At 42.1% G+C, this 27,640-nt stretch overlaps 5 protein-coding genes across 6 annotated transcripts in view; 4 read left to right on the forward strand and 1 right to left on the reverse strand.

Moving 5' to 3' along the window:
• The window catches only part of LOC6732273 (centaurin-gamma-1A), a 53,738-nt gene that overhangs the window by 8,225 nt on the left and 17,873 nt on the right, over positions 1-27,640 (forward strand). The window contains exon 1 of one of the 2 annotated variants that reach the window (XM_039297747.2): positions 25,846-26,600. The exons of the other annotated variant lie outside the window; for it this stretch is intronic. Within the exon in view, the coding sequence (XP_039153681.1) occupies positions 26,429-26,600 (172 nt within the window). The 5' untranslated portion in view covers positions 25,846-26,428. Of the gene's footprint in view, positions 1-25,845; positions 26,601-27,640 lie in introns of those variants that run through there. 2 annotated transcript variants of the gene reach the window in all.
• LOC27208966 lies at positions 435-1,386 on the reverse strand. Its single transcript, XM_016184497.3, has 2 exons — positions 1,247-1,386; positions 435-1,182 (listed from the first exon to the last, which is right to left on the reverse strand). Exons 1-2 carry the CDS (start codon positions 1,314-1,316, stop codon positions 476-478), a joined length of 777 nt encoding a protein of 258 aa, XP_016024937.1. The 5' UTR covers positions 1,317-1,386; the 3' UTR covers positions 435-475.
• Positions 2,792-3,846, forward strand: LOC6732270. The gene is made up of 3 exons (XM_002079363.4): positions 2,792-2,931; positions 2,998-3,163; positions 3,219-3,846. Exons 1-3 carry the CDS (start codon positions 2,826-2,828, stop codon positions 3,808-3,810), a joined length of 864 nt encoding a protein of 287 aa, XP_002079399.2. The 5' UTR covers positions 2,792-2,825; the 3' UTR covers positions 3,811-3,846.
• On the forward strand, positions 3,961-5,069 carry LOC6732271. Its single transcript, XM_016180118.3, has 2 exons — positions 3,961-4,151; positions 4,279-5,069. The coding sequence occupies exons 1-2, from the start codon at positions 4,007-4,009 to the stop codon at positions 5,025-5,027; spliced, it is 894 nt and encodes a 297-aa protein (XP_016024938.1). The 5' UTR covers positions 3,961-4,006; the 3' UTR covers positions 5,028-5,069.
• On the forward strand, positions 5,404-6,445 carry LOC6732272. Its single transcript, XM_002079365.4, has 2 exons — positions 5,404-5,642; positions 5,699-6,445. The coding sequence occupies exons 1-2, from the start codon at positions 5,443-5,445 to the stop codon at positions 6,249-6,251; spliced, it is 753 nt and encodes a 250-aa protein (XP_002079401.1). The 5' UTR covers positions 5,404-5,442; the 3' UTR covers positions 6,252-6,445.

Genomic DNA, 27,640 nt, shown 5'->3' on the forward strand with positions numbered 1-27,640 from the left:
GGAACAGTATTTATTCTTAAATAATTAGTGTTTATAAAGGTTTAAAAAAATATTAGGGGCATTCCTCCGATATGAAAATGATTGTTTAATTACACAAGATGGTGAGTTATTGAGCACAATGCTTTAAGATATTCCCTTTGATATAAAAATCATATTCTGAAAATCGCTATATCTTTTTGTATTTTTTTTTGAATAAATGTATAATTTCTTTCTGTGCATGTGAAGTAGCTTTATTAATCGGCAAATAATTTGGCAAAGTGTTTTATGACAGATAGGACACAACTTGAGATTAGACCGCCTTTGAAATATAATGATAGCTAATAGATGTTGTAAATATTAAGCTTTTTAAAACATCGTTTAAATTTCCCAATACAATGATCAAAAAACCCACTGAAAGCCAGCCACTCCCCCAAAGAAAAGAGCCAGGTGACGAATTCTTGATTCAAAAACGGTTGTTTAATGACCGATGATTTGTTTACCAGTCGAACTCGGGGGGAATGCAGGCCTCCTTCTCTCCACCCCCACCACCACCACCGGAGATGATCTCGGCGATGCTAATGTCGTCCAGAACGCTGTTGACGGCGGGCAAGGCAATACTCTCGATGGTATCGGCAATCAGATCTTCGTTCTCATTGATGGCCAGCTCCACGGCCTCGGCCAGGTACTCATTCATCTTCTCGTTGATGCTGCCATCGCCCAGGATGCCCTCGATCTCGGAGTCAACCTCACCCAAGTGGGTGCGGACCTCCAATGACTTCAGCTTCAGGTTGCCGCTGACCACACCGAGGGAGTACTTCAGAGTGCCCCAGATAACCATATCCTTGATGGCGAATTTGGCATGTCCGGCACCGACCAGATTGATTGTGAATCCGTACTTCTTGAGCAGCACACTCAAATCGTATTGGGTGTCCACGTTCACGTCGCGGAAAGTGAACTTGTAGGTCACCTTGCTGGTGATGGCGTTGACCTTCATCTCATCGATGTCGAACTCATTCAGACCGTTGAGACGGAAGTGATCAATGGTTCCCTGAGCCTTCAGCACACTGCTATCGATGTTGATATCCTGATGGTCAATCCTAAGAGGAGCCAATGGCGGAAGGCCGACACTGGTAAAGCCACAGGGCATCTGCTCCTTAATGCCCTCGATCAGATCCACAATCGTGCTGGAGATCGACTGGGGTTCTAGAGAACCGAATGGATAGTTTTGCTAAATATTCGGGCATTGGTAATCATCTGGAATACTCACCAATGGGCTGGCCCACGGAAGCCGCACTGGCAACGGCCACAAAAGCCAAAATAGCCACGAAGATTTTCATTATTGCTTTGACTGAGAGTCCTACCGACTGATCGTAGTACCTACGGTATTTATACTACTCAGTCGTCCGGTCGCACGAGTCGCTTTTTATAGACGATCCACCTTTCAGGTGGGGTTGTGATAAGGGGGCTTCGTACTCGGGAACGATTTGATTAGCCACCGGGCGTACAATCGATGGCCTATTGCTGTCTTATCTCGGCCAACGATTCCCCGGTTGGCAAATTTTTTAATTTTAATGATTAGTTATATATACATGGAGGTACTTATCCTAAGGAAATGATCAGATCTAAAAAGACAGTTTTCACTAAAGCACAAACATTGCCGTCTTGTGGAGGAGTGTCAAGATCAAAGTCTGTTTGGGGTGTGTCCCCGCTTGGTTATGGTTAGAAAAGGCTTTGAAAAGTGTGTTTTTCTAAACCCATTTAAAAAAGCGAAAGATTTCGAATTGGCTGACTTGGAAACAAGATTTCAAAATCATTGGTTTCGCGATTACAAAGTACTCATACATGAAAAGTTTGGTCTTACGAAAACTTTCCATTAATTGGTATTTTAAGGTCATGCAGGTGTCGAAGCCAATGGAAAACATTATAACAAATTAATTATCGAAATTGAAAACGAATAGCAAAAATGTAGCATGATTATAATCTTCTGCAGAAGTTTGTTTTGAATTAAAATACTCCATGCACTTCTGCGGATCTAAAGTCTGCGAAAAGTTTGTTTATTGATTTACAATCACACGATTTTTAAGTGCATTGAGTGATTTATGAACGATATCTCGACTGGGGTATTTAAAGGTCTTACGAGTGGATCTATTAATAAAGAAATCCAGACGATTAACACCTGGTGGCTAGTCAAATACTCTCTTAATGAATTATTGGCCTTAAAGTGAACGCCAGTCCTAGCCCAATACGTTTATCAATAAGTAGTTTGCCAAATGTGTTTGTTCCCATTGTAAAATCTTAATCAAAACAGCAATAAATCACTTTTTAGTACGCCTTTAAGGTTCTGAAGAGTACAAAAAAGCCACTGAAGCTCGGAAGACAAAAGAATTTACCCCCACTGAGTGATACGAATCGGTCATTGAGTGTAATCCGCCGACACCTGCGTGGAGTGGTTGACGCAGTTTTACCCCCGGTAGCCCAGTTATTTGTGTATAATCCAGATCGCAATGATAGGCAATATATATTATTTAAGTGATATTGACATTCGATTGGCCAATTGGCCGTCGAGATTAAGCCAAAACAAGCCACTCAGGCGATACAAGTGCTCCTTTTTTTACAAACCACTTGCCGAATGATTTGATTCCTTCGTTTTAAATCGGAAGCCTATCGTAAATTGGGCGTTATATTCATGGCAGCTCCGCTAATCAAAAGCAGCGATTAGCATGTGTATTTGTTAACCTGGTTATGTGATTCCATCCCTTCCCCTCGTCTTACCCTTCGAATCCCGCAAGTTTTGCTATAAAAGCCACTGACCGGCTGGGACAATCAATCAGGTGGCTGGCTATACAATGAAAGCTATCGTTTGTGTTTTTGTGGCCCTTCTGGCCTGCGTAGCAGCCTACGATGTGGAGCTGCTCACCGAGGAGCAATGGGACCAGCTGGTGGCGCGTAATCGTAAGTGTCTTAAGCCATCACCTGACCAAACAGAGGGCTAATTGCAATGTGATTCACCACAAACAGCCGCCAAGCCCGATACTCAGGGTCTGATCTTGAACGGATCGGTGAAGAAGGCCATCAAAGGACTGCTGAACCAAATGCCTTGTGGTTGGCCCCAATACGGAATTCCCCCACTGGATCCTTACACCAATGCTGATCTCCGCATCCACTTGGCCGAGTCGGTTGTCGAGTGAGTTATAATTAATTGGAATGATCATATCAGCGGGTCTAATAGTCATCCTTAGTACCCTGCTGCAGTTCCTGCGCTTCCGTTTCGATGGTCTGGAAGGTATGGAGATCAAGAAGATGAAGGTCAGCTACACCTTCAGCAAGAAGGTCAAGTTCCACTTCAACTTCCCAGAGCTGAAGGCCAGCGCCCACTATTTGGACACCAACACCTTTGTGAATCTGCTGAAGGAGCTGGGGTTGTCGGTCCGCTACGAGAGCTCGGGTCCATTGTCCTTCAGCCTGCAAAATCTGTCGATTCAGGGCGAGTTCAAGTACAAGATGCCCTTCATCTTTGGCTCCATCAAGATCTACAAGTTCAGTTGCGCCGTCGGCTTGGGCGGTGTATCCTCGAACATTGGCGGTGTTATGGGGAACGGAAGGATCAATGAATTCATCAACGACATGCTCGACAAGGAGATCCCGGCCTTCATCAATGGCAACCAGGAACAGATCAGCGACAAGATCGAGGAGATCTTTGTGCCGCTGGTCAATGCGCATCTCACGGGCCACAAGATCTGGTATCTCTTTAGCTTGCTGTCCGCCACCACTGGCAGCTGCAATCCCACTCCCGCTCCCTGGTTGGCCATTGAGTCCAAGAAGCTAGACTAAGGCAGCACCCGCCCAATAAAAAGCAATTCAAACGAGTCCACGATCTACGTTTTAATTAGTCCCCATTCCGTCTGCTATCTCCGCTCAATATCACCTTCTACGCGTTATCGTCTGCTGGGGATTTTGGTATATAAGACTCTGGCCGGGGGTTGGCCAATTCAGTAGCAAGTTCAGTTGCTAAAAGTCACAATCAAGCATGCGTTTCCTGGTAGTCTTGGCCTGCCTGGTGGCCGTTTGTGCCGCCGGCACTCTGCCCAACGAGGTGGAGCAGCGTCTGTTGGAGCTGGCGGATCAGAATGGTGACATCGATCTGGTCGTGGAGTCCCAGGAGGGAATTGATGGTGAGACTCAAACTGTTATTTAATTGATTCTAATGACAAACATAATTCGTGGCCAATAGTGGCTTTCTAAAATATTGTCGTTGTTAATTTTAATATAACCGACTCAAAATTGAAACCCATTCTTTAGTTGCCCCCCAGTTCATTGTGTCCTGGCAGGCGCGTCGCTTCATCCGCAAGCTACAGAAGCAGATGGAGTGCGGATGGCCCCAGTATGGCATTCCCGTGCTGGCTCCTCTGCGCGTCAACGAATTCGACCTGGACTTCAAGAAGGGCATTTTCGAGACCTTGAACCATGTGTTCCGCCTCAAGATCGCCGGACTGAATGACTTCAAGATCCAGAAGTTCAAGCTGAACGTGATCACCAGCAAGATTACCTTCGATTTCCTGTTCAAGAACATCGATACCACCGCCCAGAAGTACGACACTGATACGCTGATCGATGCCCTGCGCCAGTTGGGTCTGTCCGTGGAGTACGAGGGATCCGGAGAGTTGTTGTTCGATTTGGTCAACCTGCGCATTGCTGGCACTCTGAAGTACAAGCTTCCCATGCTGTGGGGCTCCGCCAAGATCACCTCGCTGAAGACCACCATCTCTCTGGAGTCCGTGACTTCGGACATCACTGGATTCATGGGCAATGGCCAGATCAACCGCGCCATCAACAGCCAGCTGGAGAACATCGTGGTTAAGGGAATCAATGGCAACCAGGATGCCATTTCCGAGACCATTGAGAACGCCATCGTGCCGCGAGTGAACAAAATGCTGAAGGGCAAGGACTTTTGGACCCTCGTGGACCTGATCCTGTCCAGCAGCGATGGTGAGAGTGAGGACGATCCGATTGTCGTTGATTGCGATCCCTCCGCCGATCCCTGGGCCTAAACTATGGGAAAACTGTGAATAAACACTTGTCGATATATTCAATTATTGGTCTACTTTTGGGGTTTTTATTTCTGGAATCCCATTGGACTATCATTTCCTGCTCCAATATCTAAAATCATTATTTATTTATTTGCTCTGAATCCACCAAATGTGGTTTGTCTAAACAAAAAACCTTGAATAGCTATTATAAGTAGGGTTGGGTTTAAAGACAGAATAACTTAATAAACGTAAGCATTTTGTTACATTTTGGATTCCAAATGAATTTGGGAACACATCGATTATCTCTTTTGCACCTGCCTAATCCAATCTTATCGATTTTTCGCTACTTAAGTGGCTAATCGTTATTTGTTGATTAGGCAAGGGAAAAAACTACTTGTACTGTTTAAACATTAGCAGTTCATATTTGTCATTCGCGATGAAAACTTCTTGTGTAATTCTTGTGGCCCTTTTGTGCTGCTCCTTGGGCTCCGCCAAGCTCTTCGATGATGAGCTGCGCGAACTGACGGAGTTCCTGCGTTTGCAGATGCGATGTGGCTACCCGGCCAGAGGGGTTCCCATTTTGGCCCCGGCTCAGATGGCCTACAAGGAAATCGGCATCAGAACTGAGAACTTTGGGTGATTATAAGCAAGAACTTCACAAATAGGAGATATGTAACCATACTAAACCGCAGATGCAATGGAAACTTCACCGATCTGATTATCGAGGGATTGGATGGCTACGAGTTCTCCAAGCTGGAATGGAACAACATATTGCACACCATTAAGTTCGACATGAATTTCTCTAAGATTTCCCTAATAAGCACAAACTATAAACTAAATCTCCTGGCTCGTCTATTTGGTGCCGATTTCTCCCTGTGGGGTGATGGTGCCCTCAGTCTGGAGCTGATTAACTTCCGAGCTTACGGTAGCTTCGTTATTCGTCCGAAGTCGGCCACCAGTGGAGTGTACGTTAAGAGCTGGAAGGTCAACTGGGAGTTGGAGGAGGCAAAGTCCCAGACCACTGGCTTTATGAACAGTCGTTTGTATACGAAGTTCATCAACGATCTGATCCGGGAGTATCTCGATATCATGATCAACGACAACCCCACGGAAGTTTCTCAATTCATGGAGGAGCTCATTGTGCCGCCCATGAATTTGGTTCTGGATAATCTGGCCTGGTATGAGATTACCGCTATCATTTTGGGTCTGGCCGAGGGCATTTTGCCGGTAGAGCCAATTTGTTGAAGTGCTGGCAACAAACGATTGCCAGGTGTTCCAAGTGTTTAAATGTGAATAAATTGTCTAAATAATCAAATGATAACAAATTAAATGGAACTACTTGTATTTTACTATTGTTTTATTGTTCTTAGAAACATTCTATAATCATAGCTATAAGAATAAAAATCAGTATAATAAAAACTTAAGAGCCTTCTTCCTAACATTAAGTTTTATATGGCTAAATATCTATTTTAAAAACAGTTTCCTCAATTATAATTAAAGCATTAATAAATCATTTTTTTTCTACTCTCTTTGCAGGTAAGCTCGATTAGATTTCTCGTTGATTGCCAGTGAGTATATGAAATATCCCGGCTTTCATCATCAATTACTATTTTTGGGGACCTCCATTAAGTGTTCTAATCACTTTCGACCATAAATTATTGTTGATCTTTGTGCGCCGAGAATTCCCTCTATCGAAAGCAAAGTCCCTAATCGGATTGGGAAATGAGGAAACCGCTGCCGAGCAGCACCAGCAGGACATCTCAATCGCCGGGCTCAAAAGCGAAGCACGAGTCCTTGCGCAGCAGGACTTCAACGGGTGGTCCTTTGATTTTCGGTCCAACACTTTCTAGCCTCAGATTTGCGAGTGGCGTTGCCAGCCAGCAGCTGCTTCATGTTTTTTTTGTGTCACTGTCTCTTTTCATAGACTTTTTCCGATTTCGTTGAGATTATTTTTTAGATTGCGGTCTAATGTCATCATTTGTTGTTAATTAGTTCAGAGTACTGTAGTGTGAATCTTCTGGATTTCTTGGTCCCACTCAAAACGCTCTGCTCAAAATCCTCGGCTTTCTTTCACCGCAATGGAATTCGTTTTGGCTCATTTCATTTGCAATTTACGAGCCATCTTTCTCTCTTCTATGTGTGTTTTTCAGGACACACCTTGCGTCTCCTCAAGAGATTGTCATAATGCAAAAATAAACAAAAAGCCGCTTTGGGTTTTGTCATGAGTACGTGCTCGGTGCTCGGTGCCCATCTGTGGGATGTCCTGCTGGTTGTGGCATTGTCTGGAAGGAAGTTTTACGACCTACCAGACAGTCTGTTGCATTGAGCATTGTCCTTGCCGACTAGCAGACTTTTTGGCCACATTCCCATAGCCCATAGAAACGTAAAAACTAGCGAATTCGACCCAACCCCATCCATTTGTTGACATTTACGAGGCAATTTTCCAAAAGCCATTAAATTCCTAAGCTGAATATACCAGTGCTCCGGGCATCGCTTGGCCTAGTTTGATTAGCCTCGATTTGTGTATGACCACATAAAAATCCACTGAACTCATCTCATTTTCAATGAGACACTTAAGTGTTGGTTTTTGCATATGCCAGAGGCACCCTGGGTGGTTACATGAGGATCTCAGCTGGAGGTAGGAAAATATTCCAAAGGGATCTCAAGCAGGGTCCTTAGTGGTACTCCAATAAAGGAAAGAACTCTTGGGTTGTTTACTTATAGGAAAGGTTAAAGGTTTGAAGTTTTCTGAGCTCATAGTACATAAAATATTTTAAAATAAAATAGTTTTTACTATGGGTTCAAAGTCCTTGCTAACAAGAAAACCATTTCATCTGTCTAAAAAACTTGTTCACTTGTCAGTTTAACTTTATAATTAGTTTGCTCTTCTTTAATTTAATTTTCTAGGCCGCTTTTAAGTGTGTAAGATAATTAGCTGGAATTCCTGCCATATTTCCATTTCACCATTTAAAGCGAGTTTTAACCACTTAACTGACTCACAAAATCCCCTCTTTGAAGTTGCCCACATCCCTGGAGCTCACCTTAGACCAATTTTAATTGCCAACGCTTGTTTTTGGGCTTTCAGAGCGCTTTCAGGCTCAGGAGCCACCTGCTTTCACCAGTCCTGCCACAAGGATAATTGAAAGAGCGAGTGCAAAGCTTTGCTTTTCATTTTCCACACTGGCAAAAGACGTAAATATTTGCATTCGAGGCAAACCTTTTGCGCCAAAGAAGGATTGACTGCCAGGAAATTGGGGTTAACTTAAAATTTATGATGCACTGAATTGTTGAACACTCGAATTAGGATTCATTAGCGGAAAGGGGGCGAAATAAATCATAGAGTGCCAAACCAGAGAACGAGATAAGATACAAAATGGGTTACGACAAAGGTCGAGCCTTCGCATATGGAATATCCTTTTGTTTACTTAGAGAAGCTGACGTCGTTGTTTTCCCTCTTGTTGCGCATTAAATGGGTTTTAATTTGAAACGTAGTAAGATCGCGACTCCTGCGTCCTGTGCCCCTTTCGCGGCAATTGTCCTGGCCAAGTCAACGGTGAAAACGAGATGAGAAAATTCAAAATACCCAGCGCAAGGATTCGCTGTAATTGAGCAGCGCAATTTCCTGAAAATCGCACGCGAAGAAAAGGTGCGCTGTCCTGTAAATGAACAGCCGCCGCCGTAAAAAAGAATAAAATATATATAGCGAAGGAGCAGAAAGGATGCGGCAAACGGTTGCAAGGATGCGGCTCAGTTTTGTACGCTTTACTTTTATTTTTTCAATTAAGGTTGACATGCCCCTGTTCTCATCTCGAATTTGTTTCATGCGCCAAGTCAAGCTGAAAATTGCGCATTTGCTGCGAGCTGCAGATGGGTTGCCATAGAAGTTCGTCCTCGAGGCCTGTCCAAAGTTTTGCCTAACAGGATTACATCCTTTACTTGCAGTCTGTTCTCTGTTACTTGGTTGCTATGTCTGCAACTTGGGCTTATCTCCTTATTTAAGCCCAACCTCTCTCGTTCTCCTCGGTTGCGAGTGATAGGAATCAATCAATTTGTTGCTCTGCTGGCTGCTTTAATTGAGAAATTCCCCAAAGGTGGGATAGAAGGGGGCTTAATCAATTAATGTTCCTCCAGGAGTTGAGGTTGCCGAGTCCAGACAGTTAGTGTATTTGTTTTGATGAACTGCAGAAGTTGATAAATAACAAAACACTGATGGACGGCAATTTAATATTTCTTAAGCCAACTTAAAGATACTTTAATCGCATTTATAGACCACCATCTTCAAACTTAAATATACTATATAGCTATAAGTCAATGTCAAATTTACTTTTCCAATCTCGTTATAAATACTGCTAATCAATGCACCGCATCATTTTCGTATCTGCGGGTACCGCTAATGAACCAGCCCACATGTGCGTTAGCTTTACTCTTTCGCACTCCGACTGTCCAACCATCAATCAATCAATCAATCAGTGAGCTCAATTACATTCCTTAATCCTTGCCTGGCATGCACAAGGAGGCACTCGCGGAGACTGAATATGACTTATTAGCATTTTGACAGCTGTCAAACCAAGAAATACAGACACTTGCAGTTGGTCGCGATTGTGAGTCCTTTTCCAATACCGTTTCCAAGTCCAAATCTGATACGGAGCAAGCTGCTCCATTAACATGACAAAGAAGGAGGTGTCCTGCCGATTTCCTTGCGAGTTCTACCACCATCTGAAGTTCCAAGCAATGGACAGCTGTTGCAGGGCATACATATACGTATCTTTGATGTGACATTTTTGTCAAATGTTTACACCTTTAACCCTTTGGCGCCATTGTCTTTGGGTCGCAGGGTTAAGACCCTTGAATTCGAAAATGCTACAAAATACAATCTGTGCTCGAATTGTTTGCAATGCTTTGTTAATTTTATGTTTCATTAAGGGCATTTGTTAGGATTTTATGGGACACGAAAAGCAACATTTGGGTATGTAGATGAATATGAGAAAGAAAATCAACTTGTGAATATTATCGTAAAGAAATCTTTGGATGATCGAATTTTCTGTAAATTGTATAAAAGTATTAGAGATCCTTTAAAATATTTTTAGAATGTCGCAAACTTTTTAACACACAATAAATCATCTAAAATGCAACGTTTTGAGTATTTAATACTACTAACTCATGGCTCCCAAGCGAGTTTTCTGTGACATTTTGCTTGCCAAACTTCTCTCAACTCATTTGCAATACCGCATCACCATGACGAAATGAAGTTATCCTCGCATGTCAGCAGCTATGGCAACAATCTCAAACCCAGCACAAGTCATTCATCAAAATTATGTCAAATCATTCCAGCGGCTGCATAAAAAATTTCCGAAAATCCTCCATGTGGATAAACAAAAAAAATGTGAAAAAAATGGTAAAGCGGCAAATGCTAATGAAAATCAATGCAAAACTGCACAAATTCTCGTGCAACCGCCAAGACATCAGTCTCATCATCCACGGTGCATGCGCAGCTGCCTCAGGACGCCCAGGCACACCACAACACACGCACATGAAGCTGTCATGTTTCTGGGCAGGCCACAACGCAGTCATCCTCGTCCTGATCCTCCTCATCCGACAACAGACAACAATTACAATTTCCCTCTGCCCAAGTGCAACGTCATTCCTTGTCCTTTAGGACTCTTCATATTTTCCTTGCGGCTGCCTTCAGCTGATTTGCATTTTTAATCTCATAAGGATGTGCTGCCAGGCATTGTCCTTCGAATTTTGATGTATTTTTTTTTCCACCGTGCGGTTACTCAAGCTGCAAGCCAAGATGGAAAAAAAGGAGGAAAAAAATCTGCCCCCCTGGCAGGGGTCTTCTTCTCTGATCTACATATGTTTAATCCTGGATTTCTGACACGACAGACGACGACGAATAGCTGTCCGTCGTGCCCGAATTGTGTGAGAGTGTCTGTAATCCTGGCTGTCCTGGGACGCCTCATCCCGTCATGTTACGCTTGAATAATTAGACGTAATTAAAGTTCCTTTCACTACGCGATTCCCAGTTTAGCTTTTTCGTGTTGTCGGGATTAGGAGTCAAGCCGATTCCTGCTTCACATCTAATGTTTGCCGACAGTTCCTGCGGATGATGAGGAAGTACACGGCGGCGGAATCACATCTGCGAGGTGTGAAAGGAAGGATGCTTGAGCATCAAATTTAGGTGTATTTTTGTATATTTACTATTTACTTTCGTATTTACAGTTCCCAATGAAGATTTGAGTATATATACCATTCATTAAAAATATTATTATTATATTATTATTATTATTATTATTATATTATTATTATTATTATTATTATTATATTATTATTTATGATTTATGATTTGGGTAAATCAAATTTGTAATGTTCTGCCTAATGGCCCTTAAATCTTTTGATCACTGATAACTTTCCCTTTGCGGTTGTGGTTGATTACCCATTCCAACATCGGATTTCAGCAGTTTAACTTTGCATTGTGTCACTGAAGTTTCCATTTCGAGCGGCAAGTCCTTAAAGGTTTTTGTATTCTTTGCGGTTATATCTGATCCGATTACGGTCCACTCAAGAAAGCAGTAATCGATCTGTTTTATCTACGCAAGGGGATGAACACGATTCAAAGGAATGGAAATAAATCATAGGATCGGCGTAATGACAACACAAATTATGTGAAAGTAATTTCTTAGATGAGAGCACATTGATAAAGAACACAAAGAAACAGGACTAAGGAACAAATAGGTTTGGAAAAAAACGAAAGACAGTTCAAAAAATATGGAAACTCTTGCCGAATGTCATCAAACTTCGATCAATTTGCGGTTTCCGATATGATTTATTCGTTACGATTCAGTGGTTTGCACTTGAGTGCTGCACTCCGGCGCATGTCCTGGCCCAAAGGACCAAGGATCATTAATCATCCATCATGTGTCGAGTTTTTGGCTAATGATGGGGATCTTTTTTCGCCACTAATGGAGTGGACAGGCAGGCAAAAAATGTTTCAATGCTCGACTTCTTTGATGTTCAACACGGATCAGGATGTGCCAATGGCCCATACCACTAATGAGCAAATTCTGGTCAATGAATTGAACTTACATTCATAGGGTTTATAGTTTAGTGCGGACTTTGATCATCATTAATCACTCAATGAGAGCTAAAGCATTGGGTTTTTGCGCAGATGGATTTCATTGTTGCAATATGCAGAGTAAAATGTGAACGAAACTGCATATTTATAAATTCTTTGTACATAGGAACAAAATTTAATGCTCATTCAAGACCAAACAAATTCTAAAATATAACTAGTTTCTTATATTGTACATACCATTTCCCAGTTTTGTATCACCACAAATTACGATAATTTGTAGCTATCGTAATGATCGCAATATAAATATTCCGCCTCTAGATCAGATCTCAGTTATTATACATTTGAGAACGACAAAGTTTGCCCAAATTAACTGGGTGGAGTTCTCGTCCTTTTCCTATAAATGTGCAAATCCTTGAAGCATTTAGCTGTTGGAAGTCTCGAAAGGATTTGGGTTCAAGTTTTTCGTTTTATCCCTTTTTCAAGCGAAGACGACCGCCAACTGTGCGAGGGCACAATTATTAGCACTTAGGCGACACATTCAGGCCTACTCCTCATCCTCATTCCCATCCTGTGGCACTGTTGCCCTGCATGCTCCCTCCATCGATCCTGTTCCGGTTGCCGATCCCGATGCGGATCCAGTTCCTCTGCCCGCGAGGGGGCACAACCCTTAAGGCAGCCGCACAAGTGTCGATGACACTTGGAGGGATTTTTTCGGTTGCCGCTCACCGCAGCCATTGCAACGTTGCACGTTTTGGGCCGTGTCAGGTAGGAAGTAAAGGGGTTTCGTCCTGGCACGTCCTGGCAAACACTTAAGCCAAAGTTAAACGCTTCGAGTGCCGTATTTTTGTTTTTGTTTGCATGTTTTCCCCCCTTAGCTTGCTCTGTTTTCTTCAATACACTGTGCATACTCTATATATAATTTTTTTTTCTTAAGCCACAGCAGGAGATTTCTTCGTCCTTCGTCGGGTATTTCGTTTTTATTCGGAGCTGGGCAGAAAAAAAAATAACCTAAATCAATACGAACTCCGTTTTAATTCGCTTAAATTGCCGGCAGGACATCCCAGGGATGCTTTGTGCGAAATCCCCGAAAGGATTGCGCTCCTTACTACGGCTCGGCGATTGTTTGCCCCGCTGTTGTCACAGCTCTAAGCGCTTTAATTTTGATTGCATTCGATTTGTTGTTGCTCTTGTTTTCGGCTACCCGTTCCCCCGAATGTTTGCACAACTCTTTGACAAATTCACAGGCTCACCATCACAGGATCCCCTTCCACCGGCGCTCACATCCCAGCAACCTAGCATCCCAGCATCCTTGGCCTGCGCCTTTGGGCGTTTTTCGCAATCTTCTGGCGGGCCTGAAAAAAGGAAAAGGATTAACTATTTAGGTTTTTATGTCCGTGTCAAGGAAGTAGCCGACTGAATGTCTGCCTTTGGCTTCCCTCCTGGCAGTGGTTTCTGTTCCCGCGCCTGTTCCTCCATCCTCCGTCCGACGAATGCAATTGAGGCTGAAAATGTTTTGCCGTTTCGCAACGAGCCCATTTCATTTACAATTCTCCTGCTCTCATTTTATTTTGGAGTTTAAAAAACTACAGTTGTGCTGTGTGACAGACAGCTCACAATGGCTTTCTTGGGAATTTTCGGCTAAGAGTCTGTCTTGGGGGTTTTACAAAAAGCGTTTAGTTGGATTTTGTGGGTTTGCGGAGGCCACAGTAATCCTTAAGTTTTCAGATGCCTTCAGTTTTATTTTCAACTATTGTGAAAAAGTTATACATTCCATACAATCTTCTCCGTCTGTTCCAAACTACTTAGGAAGCCGTAAAATTAATTGTTTTTATTTACTTAGCAAATTTATTTCAAAAACCAAAGTAGCTCCATGTTAGCATCAAAAATTCTTCGGAAAACTAAGATTTTACCATACTTTATTGCCGCCGAACCTTTTCCTTTGAAAATCTGCAGAACCTTATGCCCAATTATATCAAATCGATCGTCACAGATCATCAAATCGATCTAAGCCAATTACACAGGCAGCTGATTGAGTCTGGGCGATTGTGACTGTCTCGTAAATCTGCGAAGAAGGTGTGAGCCGAGGGACAAAAGCCCAGACGCATTTAAGCTAATTTGTTCTGACGTCGCCTGCGACGTGACAGGACTCCCGATTCCCTATTCCGGAGATGGAAGAGTTTCGTCCTTTATGGCAATGGTGTATGTTTGTCAGGACATTGTGAGTTGGGCATTGAGGGAGCGACAGTTTTGCGACAACAAACCGCCGACCCACTTTGGCATACAATGGCATCGGGATAAAGAGGAGCAGTTCTGCATCGACTTCAATGTAGAGCAAAACTCATTTAGTAGCTGCTGCTCCTGCTGCTGATGTTTACTATGTTATCCTTTTTATGCAGTCCGTAAACGGGGGCAGAGCCTACTTCTGGCCCACGAACATAATGGAGGAGCTGCAGCACATGGCGATTTCTCATTTGGCACACAGACATTTCATCAAATGTAGGACATTCCCTGGAAGGGGAATGTGTCGCACATTGTTGCCTTTTGCCGCTGATAGATTACGCCTGCCGCAGGACATTCGAGCAGCTCTTATGTGTGTGCGCAGGTGGCAAATCCTAGCTGGCTCGGATCCTAAGTCGCAGCACACACCAAGCGCTGACAGGCGACTAATTACTCGGCAGGGCAGAGCTAAAGGGATTTCAGCATTTACAGGATCAGATTCCGAAAATGGCCAGCATTCGCAAACGCAACGGAATTTCCCGCATTTGGACAAGTCTATGAATGACAGCCGCTGTTCTGCCTTTATTTTTTTGTTGTATTTTTTTTTCAAACTGTTTGCCACGCAGCCTACCTGCCAGGACATAAATCCTGGCCTGACATTCTGTCAACGTCAATGCGGAAAAATCTTTTGGCATGCAACTCTAAGCCAAAATAGAGCACGCCCTGTTGTGGAAAAATAGCAAAGCGAAAACATTGAATCGATTGGTTTTAAAAGCGGATTAAAGGGATGAGATACCCGAAAAGAAAACTGGCTTAAACATTAAACAAATGCTAAATAATAGTATTTTTGCAAGGAAACTTTTATAAGGAAGTTTCTTCAATTAAGCTTGTTAATTATGACATACAACTATTATACTATATATATTATATTTTCCAAACTGTGCAAAGAATATCAATGCCTTGTTGCGATCGGCATACTTAGCAGTCGATCCCCTCTTGTATGTAGTGTACTTATTTCGATTACCCTGTCAAACTAATCCGAAATGCATGCAAATGAGACCGAAGTACAATTGACAAATGGCATTAGGCTTTGATGGCCATTAAGTCCACTCAACGGTCAGTTGAGTAATCAATCAAACGCCCTGCATCTCGTCAACCCCTTTTGGAACTGCGAATTGGGACGCCAGTTGACCGCTGGTCAACTGACTGACTCACTGTCCAACCGTCCACCCCTGGAAAGCGTGTGGCACTTAAACTGTCTGCGCCTGCGCTTCGCCTAAAATCCCGCTCAGGATACGCGGCGCAGGACACGCGACTTGTGCGGTTCATTAAAATAAAATGCAAGTCGGGTAATGAGGAAAATGCAGCGTAATGAAATTAATGCGAGCACGCAAGGCCCACTAGGAACGAGAGTTATGGCGGGGGTTATGCATTTCTATATGACTACATGACTACGGTGCATTGATAGGGGAGATCCTGGACTGCCCGCTGCTTGGGCATGTGCAATACTCCGCGGACCAGGAGTCGAAATGCCCGTCATCCCTCCACTAAACCATTGAACCACTGAACCACTGGGCATTTGTCAAGTGCCGCGCTATTTTTTGCACCTTGACTCTAACGGCCCGCATAATTGGAACATTTTTGCTAAAAATGTTACCACTCGGCGTGCAGAAAGTGCACTCATTAGTTATAGTTTGTTTAGCCAGGACAATGGTTCCGGCATGTATGTATATGCAAAAAAAAAAAATATATATATATAAACGGGAGCATTGAGTACATTTTATGGCCTATGGAACGTGCCGACTCTATGAAAATGTGGGCTTTGCATTTGCCTGCAATGAAAACGAAAAAAAAGCAAAAAGAATCCTGTAACAATAAGCCCACACATAGACCCACAAAAAGTGGTGGCCAGCTTAGACAATCAAGGTGTCAAATAAAAATGTCAAGTTTATGGACCACGCGGCGATCGCCACTAATCTGTCAACAAAGGTGAATCGAGGTATTTCCGGTTTCCGCACCGAAGCCAACAGATCAACCCCTTTTCCGTTTCATGGCTGTTGCGTGTCCGTGTTCCGGACTTACATGCCGACTGACTTACTGACCGACGGATGAACTGACGGACGGCAGGACAGAGCGAAACGCCCCGGCAGGAGGACGGACAGAAGTCCTTTTGGCCGGCTGTCATAATTAAAATATGACGCGTGTCTCGTGCGCAGGACAATTGCACCGCGGGTAGTGGTATGTGTATCCTGGCAGTTGCCACTCAATTCGACACGCAAGCCAGCAGAGCAACAGAAGCCGCATAGCTACCATGGTCAATGGTGGAAATATGAATATACCAACTTCTAATGTTCTCGGACCTTCGGTCATTGTCCTGCGACTGGGACAACTGCAGCAAATCGCTTATAGCATGCGCCAATTATACAGATTGTAAACGGAAATTGCCTCAAATCAAAAATTATAGTCCAGAAATGGGCCTAAGGAAATGGTTGCCATTGCCGTACATGAAAGGCAAGGAATGCCATGGCATGGATATATGCGGCAAAGGACAAAGTTGATTGTAGTAATTCAGATGTCGCCCGATTCGATATGCCAAAAGTAGAAGGAAAGGTCATAATTGGACTTGCAAATGAGCTGGGATTCATAAAATAAGTGCCTTGTCGAAGTGGACAGCACACAAATGCACACAAATGCTGCAGAATGTATGAATCTATATATATATTTCAAAAATACGGAATTCCTCGACATCAGAGATTAAGGGAGCGTTACAAATATCCTGCTAACAAGTTATGACATCCTATTTTATCCGGACTGTACGTGACCGAACCTCAAACACTAAGTGTGGCTATCCTATTAAAGCATGCTCGCAACATCTCTCTGGTTAGAGATAATGATTTTTACGGCACACTTTCGGTGCATAAACAATTAGTTTGCATAATGCGTGTTTTACTTTCGAATTGAGTGGGACAAAGGACCAATGCCCCTTGCGCTGGTCAAACAGCAGCTGTAATAATCATAACAAACCCGCAATGGACTCATCTGCATACGTTTTTATTCATCACTTTCACCGACACTTTCCACACCAGCAGACCAGATATGAGATAGATGCCTTCAATCCTGCTGGCCAACAGCTGCCGCATAACCCAAATTCAACCCAACCACCCAGGACCACCAGGCACTTTGAAGTAGATGACGTTTTGGACAAACATTAAAGGGAAAGTGGATGGATGTTGGAATCGGGTTGGACGGATGCTGGGCAGTTGGGTGCGCTCGACGATGATGATTTTCCATAACTGCTGCGGTGGACATGAAATTTCATAACATCAAGATATGAGCTTTGAATTATCTCAGATCGCCCGAGGGGGATGAGCCCGGCGATGGAACGTGTCTCTTTGATAAGTGAAAAAAAAACTATCTATGTACATATATAGAGCGCAAAATAAATAATTCCGAGGCAAAAACGTGCACTGCATTTGATAAGGATAAGCTGTGTTGTTAGGGGTTCCAACCCTTCCCCTGCTAATGAGCACACTTGAACGAGTCACGGCTGCATTGTTTGCCCAGTCCGCTAATGAAGAGCGGGAGCGTACTGGTATCCTGCCACTGGTATCCTTATGCAGGACTTGCATTGTCCTTCGGCGGCAAAAGCGACGCATGTCCATCAAGTTAAATCACACAAAACGTTCGAGCGGGGGTTGCTAACCATACTGGGTCGCGAAATCCGAATCCCAAACCGGAACTCAACCCGCTCATCCAGTTGTCCTTTGTCCTGTTTTCGGATGCAGACCCTAACTTTCAAGCGGACAGCTTTAAATGATGTTTTCCTCGTTTGGTGTTGCTGCATTTTTAATGCCGTGTAAACTTTATTGTTTAATTGCCTTTTTTGTGGGTTTTTTTTCCTCCCTTGGCGATTCCACTTTCAATTTCAATTATTTTAATTGCGCCGCGAGGGAATTTGTTCGTTTCGTGGATATAATTAACTAATTTCCAGCGATTTGTCAGTGGAACCCGCAATTATGCATTAGAGTGACTGGCCAAAAATGGGACACGCGTCATGTGTCCTGCGGACACAATGGTCGGGAAAACCTTTCTTGTGGCAGTTTTTCCTCTCTTCTTTTTTTAGGGGTAAAAGTATCAATTGCATGTCCTTTTTTTTAGTTTTAGTATCTCCGTATCACAAAGTCTTATCGCATGTCCAAGGAGTCAACTGAAAAGCCGCAAGATGAATGCGTTCGTGTAAGGGGGTTGCATAATGTTCCTCTGATGTCCCGCAAGATCTTGACAGTGAAAAATTCAACGCACAAATGATCCCCCGATCGCTCAGCTATTTGATTGATTTGGCAAACAAATTTCCGAAATTTTTGGCACAGAAAAGTCCGCATTCTGGTTTTGGGTTTTCGCATGAAAAATGGGTTTCCTTTTAGCAGAAATTGAAATTTCTTTTTTTTTTCGGCAATTTGTTCGCAATTTTCATTGTTGATTTAGGTTACTGCGGGGTGGCTACGGGTAAAATTGTAAATCGTGGATGGATTTCTTCTTAAATGGGGGAAATTGAATAATTTACTCAATTTATTACTGCTCAAAGATATATCAAAAGCAGCGTCTCATGAGTTAAATTAATTTCTTTCTTTTTCTTTCTTTCAGGTAAGCTCGATTGCATCAACTACTTATTCAGAGATTTTTAGTCACCTCGTGAGTCACATCATTTAGAAATTTGCAATTGCTTTGCTAAGGCTCTGATATCATTGGATGAGCTGACTCAAAAGTTGCATTTATTGTATGAAATCACCAATTATCTGCAGCGAATTATACATCGCATAAAATATTACGTACTTACATAAATTCTGGGTTAAAATTACATTCCTAAGACAGCCGCAACAAATCCTTTGAGAACTGTATCTGCGAAACAGAAAAACGAAGTGAACAACTTGGGATACTTTTCTATCTTCGTAATGCGATCATAAAACCGTCATCTGATCTCACAACACCACATAAAAAATCGGAAAGAAAGAATGGGAATTCGCGTCAAAATGTCAGAATCATTTTTTCAATATTAAATTTTGCACGCCATTTAAAAAAAAACAAAATTGCATCCCCAAGATTGCAGACCTTGAGAGATCTGCCAAAAAAGATTTGCAGTTACACCCCTCAAAATTGTTGGGCCAAAAAATAATAAAAGAGGAACGAAATTGAATTTATGTCCAAAAATATTGGAAACATTTTTATTTGATCTTCTTTCTTGCGAAATTCTTACCCCTACTTAGTGCGTTTTGCGCATTTGAACTTTGACCGGGTCCTGTGAAAGGAAAAATTACTCGAGCGTGCCCCGATTTCGGTTTAGCCCACCAAGATCTGGTTGGGATACACCCTAAAAAAACTGTACATGTGAAATTTTAATTAGTTTTCTTGCCATCGACATACGAATTGGGACGAATTGATTCGGTGCAAGGAGAAGTGGAATAGGTTTTTTAAAATATTTGAAAGTTTGGTTATGGCAGCATAGATACGCGTGATAAAGATAACACTTTATGGAACATCATTTAAATATCTTTAAATATATTAGTGTAAATATCTTAAACGAGTTATTAGAGCAAATTTAACTTTCTTACCCACTGTATTCTTTTTGCATATTCATGATTTTATTCAATTTGTTCAATTACCATTGGCTATATGTAATTATCATATTCGGATCTAATTTTAGAAGCCTCTTTCGAATGCGTGTATGATGTATCACATATCGTGTATTGCACCATATACCCTAATATTTAGCCCACTAAATCCCTCAACAAATTGTTTAAGTGAGATCTTTCGTGCTCTGTAAGAATTGTGATGCGTTATTTACAGAAAGAAGACGCATTGTAAAAATAAGTAAAAATAAGTAGAAATACAAAACAAACACAAGGGCCAAAACAGCTCTCCTCCTCACCCACTGACCCTGAATAAAAACAATTTATATCGTATGGTACACCCCCCTGCGCACCTCCACTAAATGATATATGTATATATATCAGTTCAGTTGAGTTCAGTTCAGTTTGCTGGCAACTTGCGTCAGTTGTGCTCTTGCCGAATTTACGTGTGTAAATAATTGGGTTTTGCATATGCAAAGCGAATATAATTTAATTGTTTCAAGAAACGCAAAAATTGAGAATTCACTCGCTTGCGATTTATAAAAATATTTTTTTCATATTTCGGCTTCAATTGGCAGTGGGTCTTGTTCAGTCTTCTCTCGGGAAAAATTGCCGCGAGGCAAAAGGAAGCGAAAATGGAGCAAACGATGGGGAATTATATTAAATATTTGAATGGAGTTTGCACTTCAAACGGGTGGGTATAAAATAAATACCCTATGGAGGTGGGGATTCCCCAAGATTTTCAAGGATTTTGAGACATCTTCACTTTGAGTTCTATCAAACAGTCATGGTACTCTAAGATAAACGGTTAATAATATAATATTTGCAGTTGTTTCACCAACAAAATGTAATATATTATTTGTGTTTTAGAGTAAAAATCTTCATTAATACAATGTCTTAAGCAGTATGTGTTCTTGTGTGTCCTTTTAATTTAAACAATTTAATTGTTAAGTTTCCGTATTTTAGGTTTTTTAAAGAGTATGCTCAACTTCCACTTTGCTGCTCACTGTTTTTTTTGAAAATCTTTTTAGGGGCACAAAATTGAATTGGGCTGCTTTTTGCCTTAGGCAGCTCTCCGAGTAAGTTTTACATTTTTTTTATTTTTTTGTAAAAAGGCTCCTGGAGTTAAGAAGCTGCGAACGAAGTTTTGGGGCTGCCACACACATACAGATACAGATACAGATACAGATGCTCCTTCAGCAAGGTTTCCTCATCCTCGCCGCTCCAACGGTACTTAACATATTTGCATTAACAAGCGGACACTCGCACAGATACAGATACATATACAGATACATATACAGATACATATACAGATGCAGATACATATACAGATGTGCAGATACGGATACAGGGTACATTCGAAATGTACATGTTTTTTAGGTATTCAGTATTCATATGTCTGCACTTGATGGAGCAGGGTTTTCGGATTTGGGGGCAAGCTCGTCTCCGCAGGCTGGGCCATTAAAATTATTGATTTTCTGCCGTCTGCAATTCTGCCCTTTGGCCAACACAGTTAACCCACCAATCCAATCCCGCCGCCACTTCCCCACTTATCGCCACATTTAAATTAATCAACTCAATTTGCGTAAAAGTGCAAGATGGAAAGGGGCGGCGATGGAGCGTTTTTGATTACACGAACCGACAGCGATGTCAACTTTAACGGAGGGGGGTACTTTTTGCCTGCCCATAATCCGTAACTCTTCTAACCCTAATAATTGTGTCATGTCTCAAGAAAAATCGCCGTGCTCCTGTTCCCTCGGCAATTTCATGGATTTTCGAACATTTTCGCTAATGTTTCTTTCACGCTTCATTATAAGGGCTCGTTTAAAAATAAAATTGGCAAATGCAGTAACTTTCGGAAAAATTATGAATTATTAATTATGGCAAGGGTTTTCGAAGGAGACCCCACCCCACTCCACTCCACCCCTCTCACATGTTGCCCATGTCCAATGTGTAAGCGCATTTTGGCGTGAGAACTAATTCGCTGGTAATTGCAGCCGAGGAAAATGGAAAATGTGAGGCTGGCCCTGGGGTTAGAAACTGTAAATGACTTTCCATGCAAATTATGAAAATTATGAATACGAAATTAGTTTTGGATGATGAGCATTGAATGCAATTTGCCAACGAATGCGAAGGGTTCAAAAAAGATGCCCAATACGTTTGTAATCCTTTCCTGTAATACTCTTAACTCAGTTAAAAAAACAATTTAAGCTCTGTTGTTTTATATGATAGCGAAATACTTTATTTATATCCCTTGGTAAGAAAGATTACGCATTGAGAGACGTACGAGCTGAATATTCATTTGAAATTTTGGAATATTTCATGAATCATATTTCCGCCCGCGCAAAGACATGTGTGAAGCGATTTGTGCTGACCCACTAAAAAAAAGCTCATAACACATTTATTTCCAATGCAAATGAGCCATAGTTTCCTCCTTTTTTTTACGAAATCTTCTTGTTTGCTATCTTGCTTGTTTCCTCTTTTTGCATGGCAAATCTGAATATTAAATATAATCAAATGTACATCAAATGCACTCAACTAAATCAAATAAATGGGTCTTCATACATCTTGACAAATCGTATGCTTCCGCCTTTAACCCTAGAAAGACCTTTTTTTTTGTTTCTGGACGGGGTGGGTGTCAAAGTCACCACAATGAACTCTGCTAAGCCCGGCAAATATTGGCCCAACAAGCTCCGAGTGGGTGGACCACTGCAAAAGTATCAAATTTCAATGCTAGGGTGCAGGATTCGTGGTTTTCCACTGCCGGCGAGGGAAGCTCAATTTGTTGGCAGTCACAACTGGACAGGGTTGTCGTTTACAGAGTTGCATTTTCGACAGAGGGATTCATATCAGATCAAAAAAGTTGCAAATTTATTTTGAGGAGTTTTTAATTATTACATTATATAGTGATAACCAATCAAAGTTAGCTGGTATCCTAAATAAGATAATAATGATTTTGGTTTTATCTCGGAAGTAAATTTATTGTTTAATAAAACTAGAAATCCCCTAAAAATCCAACTACACCCTTGGCCAAAACATTTGCAGGCAATTAAAAGCACTAACGAATTGCTGTTGTGTGAAAGGGGATCTGCACAGGAGTTGGAGGAGTGGAATCGGTGACACCCTAAAGTTACATCGACCATAGCACCCTCAGGTTCTAATTAGCCCGCGGCTGTTTGCGAAGGGGGAGTCAAAGTTGCCACTGGATTGCTACTTTTTAACCCTTAAAGCCCAAATAGCTGTTTTATTAACGTCATTTGAGTGGCACTGTTTTTTTTTTTCTTTTGGCATTTTATCTCGATGATTTCATTCGGGGCCAAAGCGAACGGAACTGGGACAATTGAAATGGAAAGTGTCGCACATGCCGAAGGCCACAGCTTGACCCACCCACAATTGCAACCCCCCGGCGAATGCGGTGCGTGTTTTTCGTGCAACATTCCTCAATGAAATCTGGGCAAGTCGTCGACTCGCGAGGGGAAATCCTCTCGGGGTGCGCGACCCAGACGGACGGACGCGCCCTTCTGCCAGGCGGAGTCTTGTGTCGCAGGTTGATTAGAAATTCCATTAAAATTCCATAAAAAAAATGTACGTTCAGTAGCAGCCGCACCCAGCCTCGTCCCTCATTACACTAATAAATTAAGTGTTTTATTAAAGAATAGATAAATAATTAATTGGCAGAAGTTTCGGTCTAGACTTTAAGGTTACTTACTTACTTTCTACTTTGGAATAAAATATGTATATCTAAACGTATCAACATTATGATATGATTATCGTGACATGAACTTTTACATACGTTATCTGATTTAAGTTTATGCGATAGCAAAACAAGGTCTTGAAACTAATTTACCGGACATTTTTAGCTACTTTCTGTTATAGAGACACTCTCCTCCTTTTCCCACAACTTTTTGTTCAGTGCATAGTTTTTCTCCGAGGGTGGTTTACATCTGAGGAACCCACCCACCCAAGTTCCTCTGCAATCGCGTGCGATGTCTTGCCGTGAATGGATGTACCTACCTCCCCGCACTTTACTCCAACCAACTCCCACTTCCGCTGCTGATTTGTATTTCAATGTCGCTTGCCGCTGATGTCGTCTAATTAAGTCGCAAAGTGTGTCCCTGCTTGTGATTCGGATCGGGTTGGTTGGTTAGTCGGTTTTTAGGATGGTTGAATGGTATCCGTAAAGTGCGGAGTGTGGCCCCGATAAGTGAGTCGAGCAAAAGTGGCGAGCGTGTCCAATTATCGAGCATATAATGCAGTTCACGTGTCGCTGGCTGCTTTCGGGATTCGCATTTTTAAGGCAATCTGTGCTGGTACAATGGTGGAGATGTAATCTGAAAGCAAACTGCAGTTTGTTGCTCAACAAAAGGTTATAATTTATATTGGTTTATCGCCGGGTTGGCTTAGCTTTTGATAAACTGGGGCAACACGGATGATCTTGGGGATGATAGTAAACGACCGAGGCATTGGTTTTTGCTACTGATTTGGATTGTTATACATATATTCCTAGCTTAAGTTTGGCCACAAAGCACAGGGAGTTAAGTTAATTTGTACCAATCTGTATGCAATTTACACCTGATTGGTACATATTATTGGTATGGTTAAATCGCCGCCATTCCGCTGATCAATCTGCCCGGCAGCCACCTCTAAATTTCGATTTAAACCTTGTGCATTCGCATATTGCATAAAAAAACAATCGACAAATTATTGTGCTTGATAAAATACGGTGAGCATATGGTGCATACGGTGAATCCCCGCCAGCATCTCGCTCCATAGTCCATAGGAAGTGAATTGGCATCATAACAAAAACAAGACGAGGTCCCCCAAGCGGCCCACTAACCGAAACCCCAACTAAAAACAATAGCAACAAAGCGCTGTCTGCACAGTTTTCCACGCGGCGGAAGCTGGAAATGAAAATGGAGGTGGAGATGGGGTGGAGATGGGTTGGGGATGGTTGGCGGAACTGCATCAGTATCCCCCAAGCAGTATTATCTTCGACTTCATCATCTGCATCATCATGATAGTCTTCAACAACAGCTAGCTAAATGTTTATTATTGCATTTTGATTTCCGTATGATGTTTTTGTTATGGCCACTCTTTTGCGTCACCTTCTCTCTCTCTTCGAGGCTCTCTTTTGCGTCATCATCCCCCAAGTGGAAAACGTTCTGCTTTTATACGCTCTCTTAAAAGTGTACATTACGCTGTTACTGTTAAACGTATACGATTTACCACTGTTAATTTTGATATGCAGTTTTTAACATCGCTTATCGTAGATCGTGGTTTGTTTGTTGGCCATTATTAAATTAGCTTGGTCTTATCTGGGAATGAGCTTCACGATACCTGGCAATGTAAACAAGTATTTATTTTTAAACGCACTGAATTAGTCACAAATTGCGTTGCAGCCAAATTTTTAATGCACGTACATAACTTGTTAAGTGCAAGGTATATGAAACTTAAATTTATGAGCAAAAGACTCGCTTAATATGCTAGGATAAGCATTTCAGTTTTGTTTTCGCCACATCATTGAAGATTCAATAAATTAAATGTTTTACGACAATTAAAGCTATAAACATTCACTATACAATATCTAGCCAGTATATAATATATATAATTGCTCTAGAGATATATATTTATATTTTAGTTTGACACATATTTTAGGAAATGCGCAATGGAAATTATAAAAAGCGCTCTGGAATGTATTTTTTATATGCCGATAAATGTCGCAAAGTCACTGGGTGGCTTCCGGAAGCAGGGGTATCGTGTTTCCTCGAGTATCTGCAACAAGCTGTCGGGGGGAATGGGAAACCTGGCTCCCGAGACCATTTGGTTTACCTGCCGATTACCTTTGCAGCTGCTAACAGCACGTGGCAACAGCGCAGCAACAGCTGCTGTTGTCCAACAGAGCGCTGTTACTCGTCAGCCCTCCTCGACGGTGGCTCTCGCATTCAGTTGTGTTTCGACCAGCACTCGATGTAGACGTACGCACGGATACTCGATCTCCCAGTTGTATCTGCGTTAGGGCCCTCGCGTAGTTTTTCGCGTAATATTTTCGGCTTTGCAATTTTGTTGGATACTTGATGAAATAACGTCAGTCGGATTGTATATAACCCAAAGCAGCAGCAAATCAATGTCGTCAGTTGTATAAATAATAAACAAACACATTCACGAAGAGTTTTTGTGCTTTCATTTCATCATAGTGACCAAGTGTGTTAGTCACCATACAGTTTATTTATGTGCTAAAATGCAAATTCAAAATCACAAGACCAAACAAGTTGCTAAAATGTGGCCGAGGAAGCCAATAAGTGCGAATAAAAATAAATAAATACGCGAAGCGCAGCAAAACCAAGGCGCACAAAAAGGATTACACCAGATAAATAACACTGAAGCGGCGTAAAAATAGCAGAAACGCAAAAACACATTTCATTGCCAAAGCAGCAGCAACAAGAACTCAGTCAACAGGGCAAAGAAAAGCCGTCAAGAGCAACAGTTAACACAGCAGCAGCAACATGTTGGCGGTTAAGAACTTCTTCCTGCCGGAGAGGGCCAAAGCTCCGGAGACTCCGCAGCGATTCTCCCGGATGCCGGAGGCCTTTCTCCGCTCCATCCGCAGACGATCCCTGAGGGTCAAGAGGGCCAAGAGCCTGGTGGTTCCCGATCGCAGCGAGAAACGTAAATCAGGTGAGGTACAGTGTCGATGTAAAGCGACCAAAGTTGGGGACATAGCGGGTCAAAGTTCACTTTGAAACTAGGGGGCTATGCTATACTATACAATTTCGCAGAATTCCAATTTTTATCACCTGCAAGTGAAGAAATCCGGCGACAATTAAGTCTTAAATAGCTAACACATGCTCCATTCGCATAAAAATGGTCATTGTTGTTGAAAACTACTCAACTGTTTTTCCCACAGTACCACCACCCTAAGTACTCCCCTTTTGCAGACCTTGCCACCTAATCACCATTAGCCAAAACTAAGCTTATTTATTTCGCCACTCGTGCTCATTAAAATATTTGATAATTAGTTTATTATGCCGCGAAAATCATTTAACTTTTCATGCAATTTCGTTAATTACCCCAAGTCGAAATGAGAAAAATCATAAACCAATGACCTTGCACAGGTTATCTTATTAACATTGAATGTGCAACAGTCGAAATAAACTTTTGCCCAACTCTATTAGAGTGTGAAAAAATAGAGGAAAAAGTTAAAAACTTTTGAATGTGGCGCATCGCGTGTCATGTGTCAAAGTGTGTGGCAAACTTTGGGTGTTGTAATCAGTCAGCGCGATAATAATGCAATTTGGCATAGTTTTTTTCACTACAATACTTCCTCCGTTGTGGGCTTTATGATGCCAAAGTTATGACAGCATTATGTCTTATTTTGCATGCTTTTTAGCATGAAAATGGAAATTACATGCAAACAAAAGTTTGCCAAACTTCTTTGTTTCTATCAAAAGCTGTCGGAGTGAAAGGTCAATAAAATGAAATGGAGAGCGAAAGTTGGGCTGTTGTAATGCAAAAGGGAAGAGGAGGTCCGTGTTTTGTAACATTGACTCACATTCGTATTGTTCGACATTGACTTTCAGTAGCCGTGACAACTGAATGTCGAAAGTTTGTCCACCTCTCACTTTGGCACCATTGGCACCTTTGTTAGTTTGGTACCTTGGCATGCAATTATCGATTCTCGAAAAATGCGGGTAACAGAAGCCAAACGATGTCAGCAT

This window comes from Drosophila simulans, chromosome 2L, assembly GCF_016746395.2.
Source record: "Drosophila simulans strain w501 chromosome 2L, Prin_Dsim_3.1, whole genome shotgun sequence".
In the NCBI taxonomy this organism is placed as follows: Eukaryota; Metazoa; Arthropoda; class Insecta; order Diptera; family Drosophilidae; genus Drosophila; species Drosophila simulans.

Coding starts and splice junctions, on each gene's coding strand:
- LOC27208966 (XM_016184497.3), bottom strand. CDS start 1,316: ATGAAAATCTTCGTGGCTATTTTGGCTTTTGTGGCCGTTGCCAGTGCG. Junction 1,183..1,246: donor TTCCGTGGGCCAGCCCATTG/GTGAGTATTCCA, acceptor TCGGTTCTCTAG/AACCCCAGTCGATCTCCAGC.
- LOC6732271 (XM_016180118.3), top strand. CDS start 4,007: ATGCGTTTCCTGGTAGTCTTGGCCTGCCTGGTGGCCGTTTGTGCCGCC. Junction 4,152..4,278: donor GTCCCAGGAGGGAATTGATG/GTGAGACTCAAA, acceptor CCCATTCTTTAG/TTGCCCCCCAGTTCATTGTG.
- LOC6732272 (XM_002079365.4), top strand. CDS start 5,443: ATGAAAACTTCTTGTGTAATTCTTGTGGCCCTTTTGTGCTGCTCCTTG. Junction 5,643..5,698: donor ATCAGAACTGAGAACTTTGG/GTGATTATAAGC, acceptor ACTAAACCGCAG/ATGCAATGGAAACTTCACCG.
- LOC6732270 (XM_002079363.4), top strand. CDS start 2,826: ATGAAAGCTATCGTTTGTGTTTTTGTGGCCCTTCTGGCCTGCGTAGCA. Junction 2,932..2,997: donor CCAGCTGGTGGCGCGTAATC/GTAAGTGTCTTA, acceptor CACCACAAACAG/CCGCCAAGCCCGATACTCAG. Junction 3,164..3,218: donor TTGGCCGAGTCGGTTGTCGA/GTGAGTTATAAT, acceptor AGTCATCCTTAG/TACCCTGCTGCAGTTCCTGC.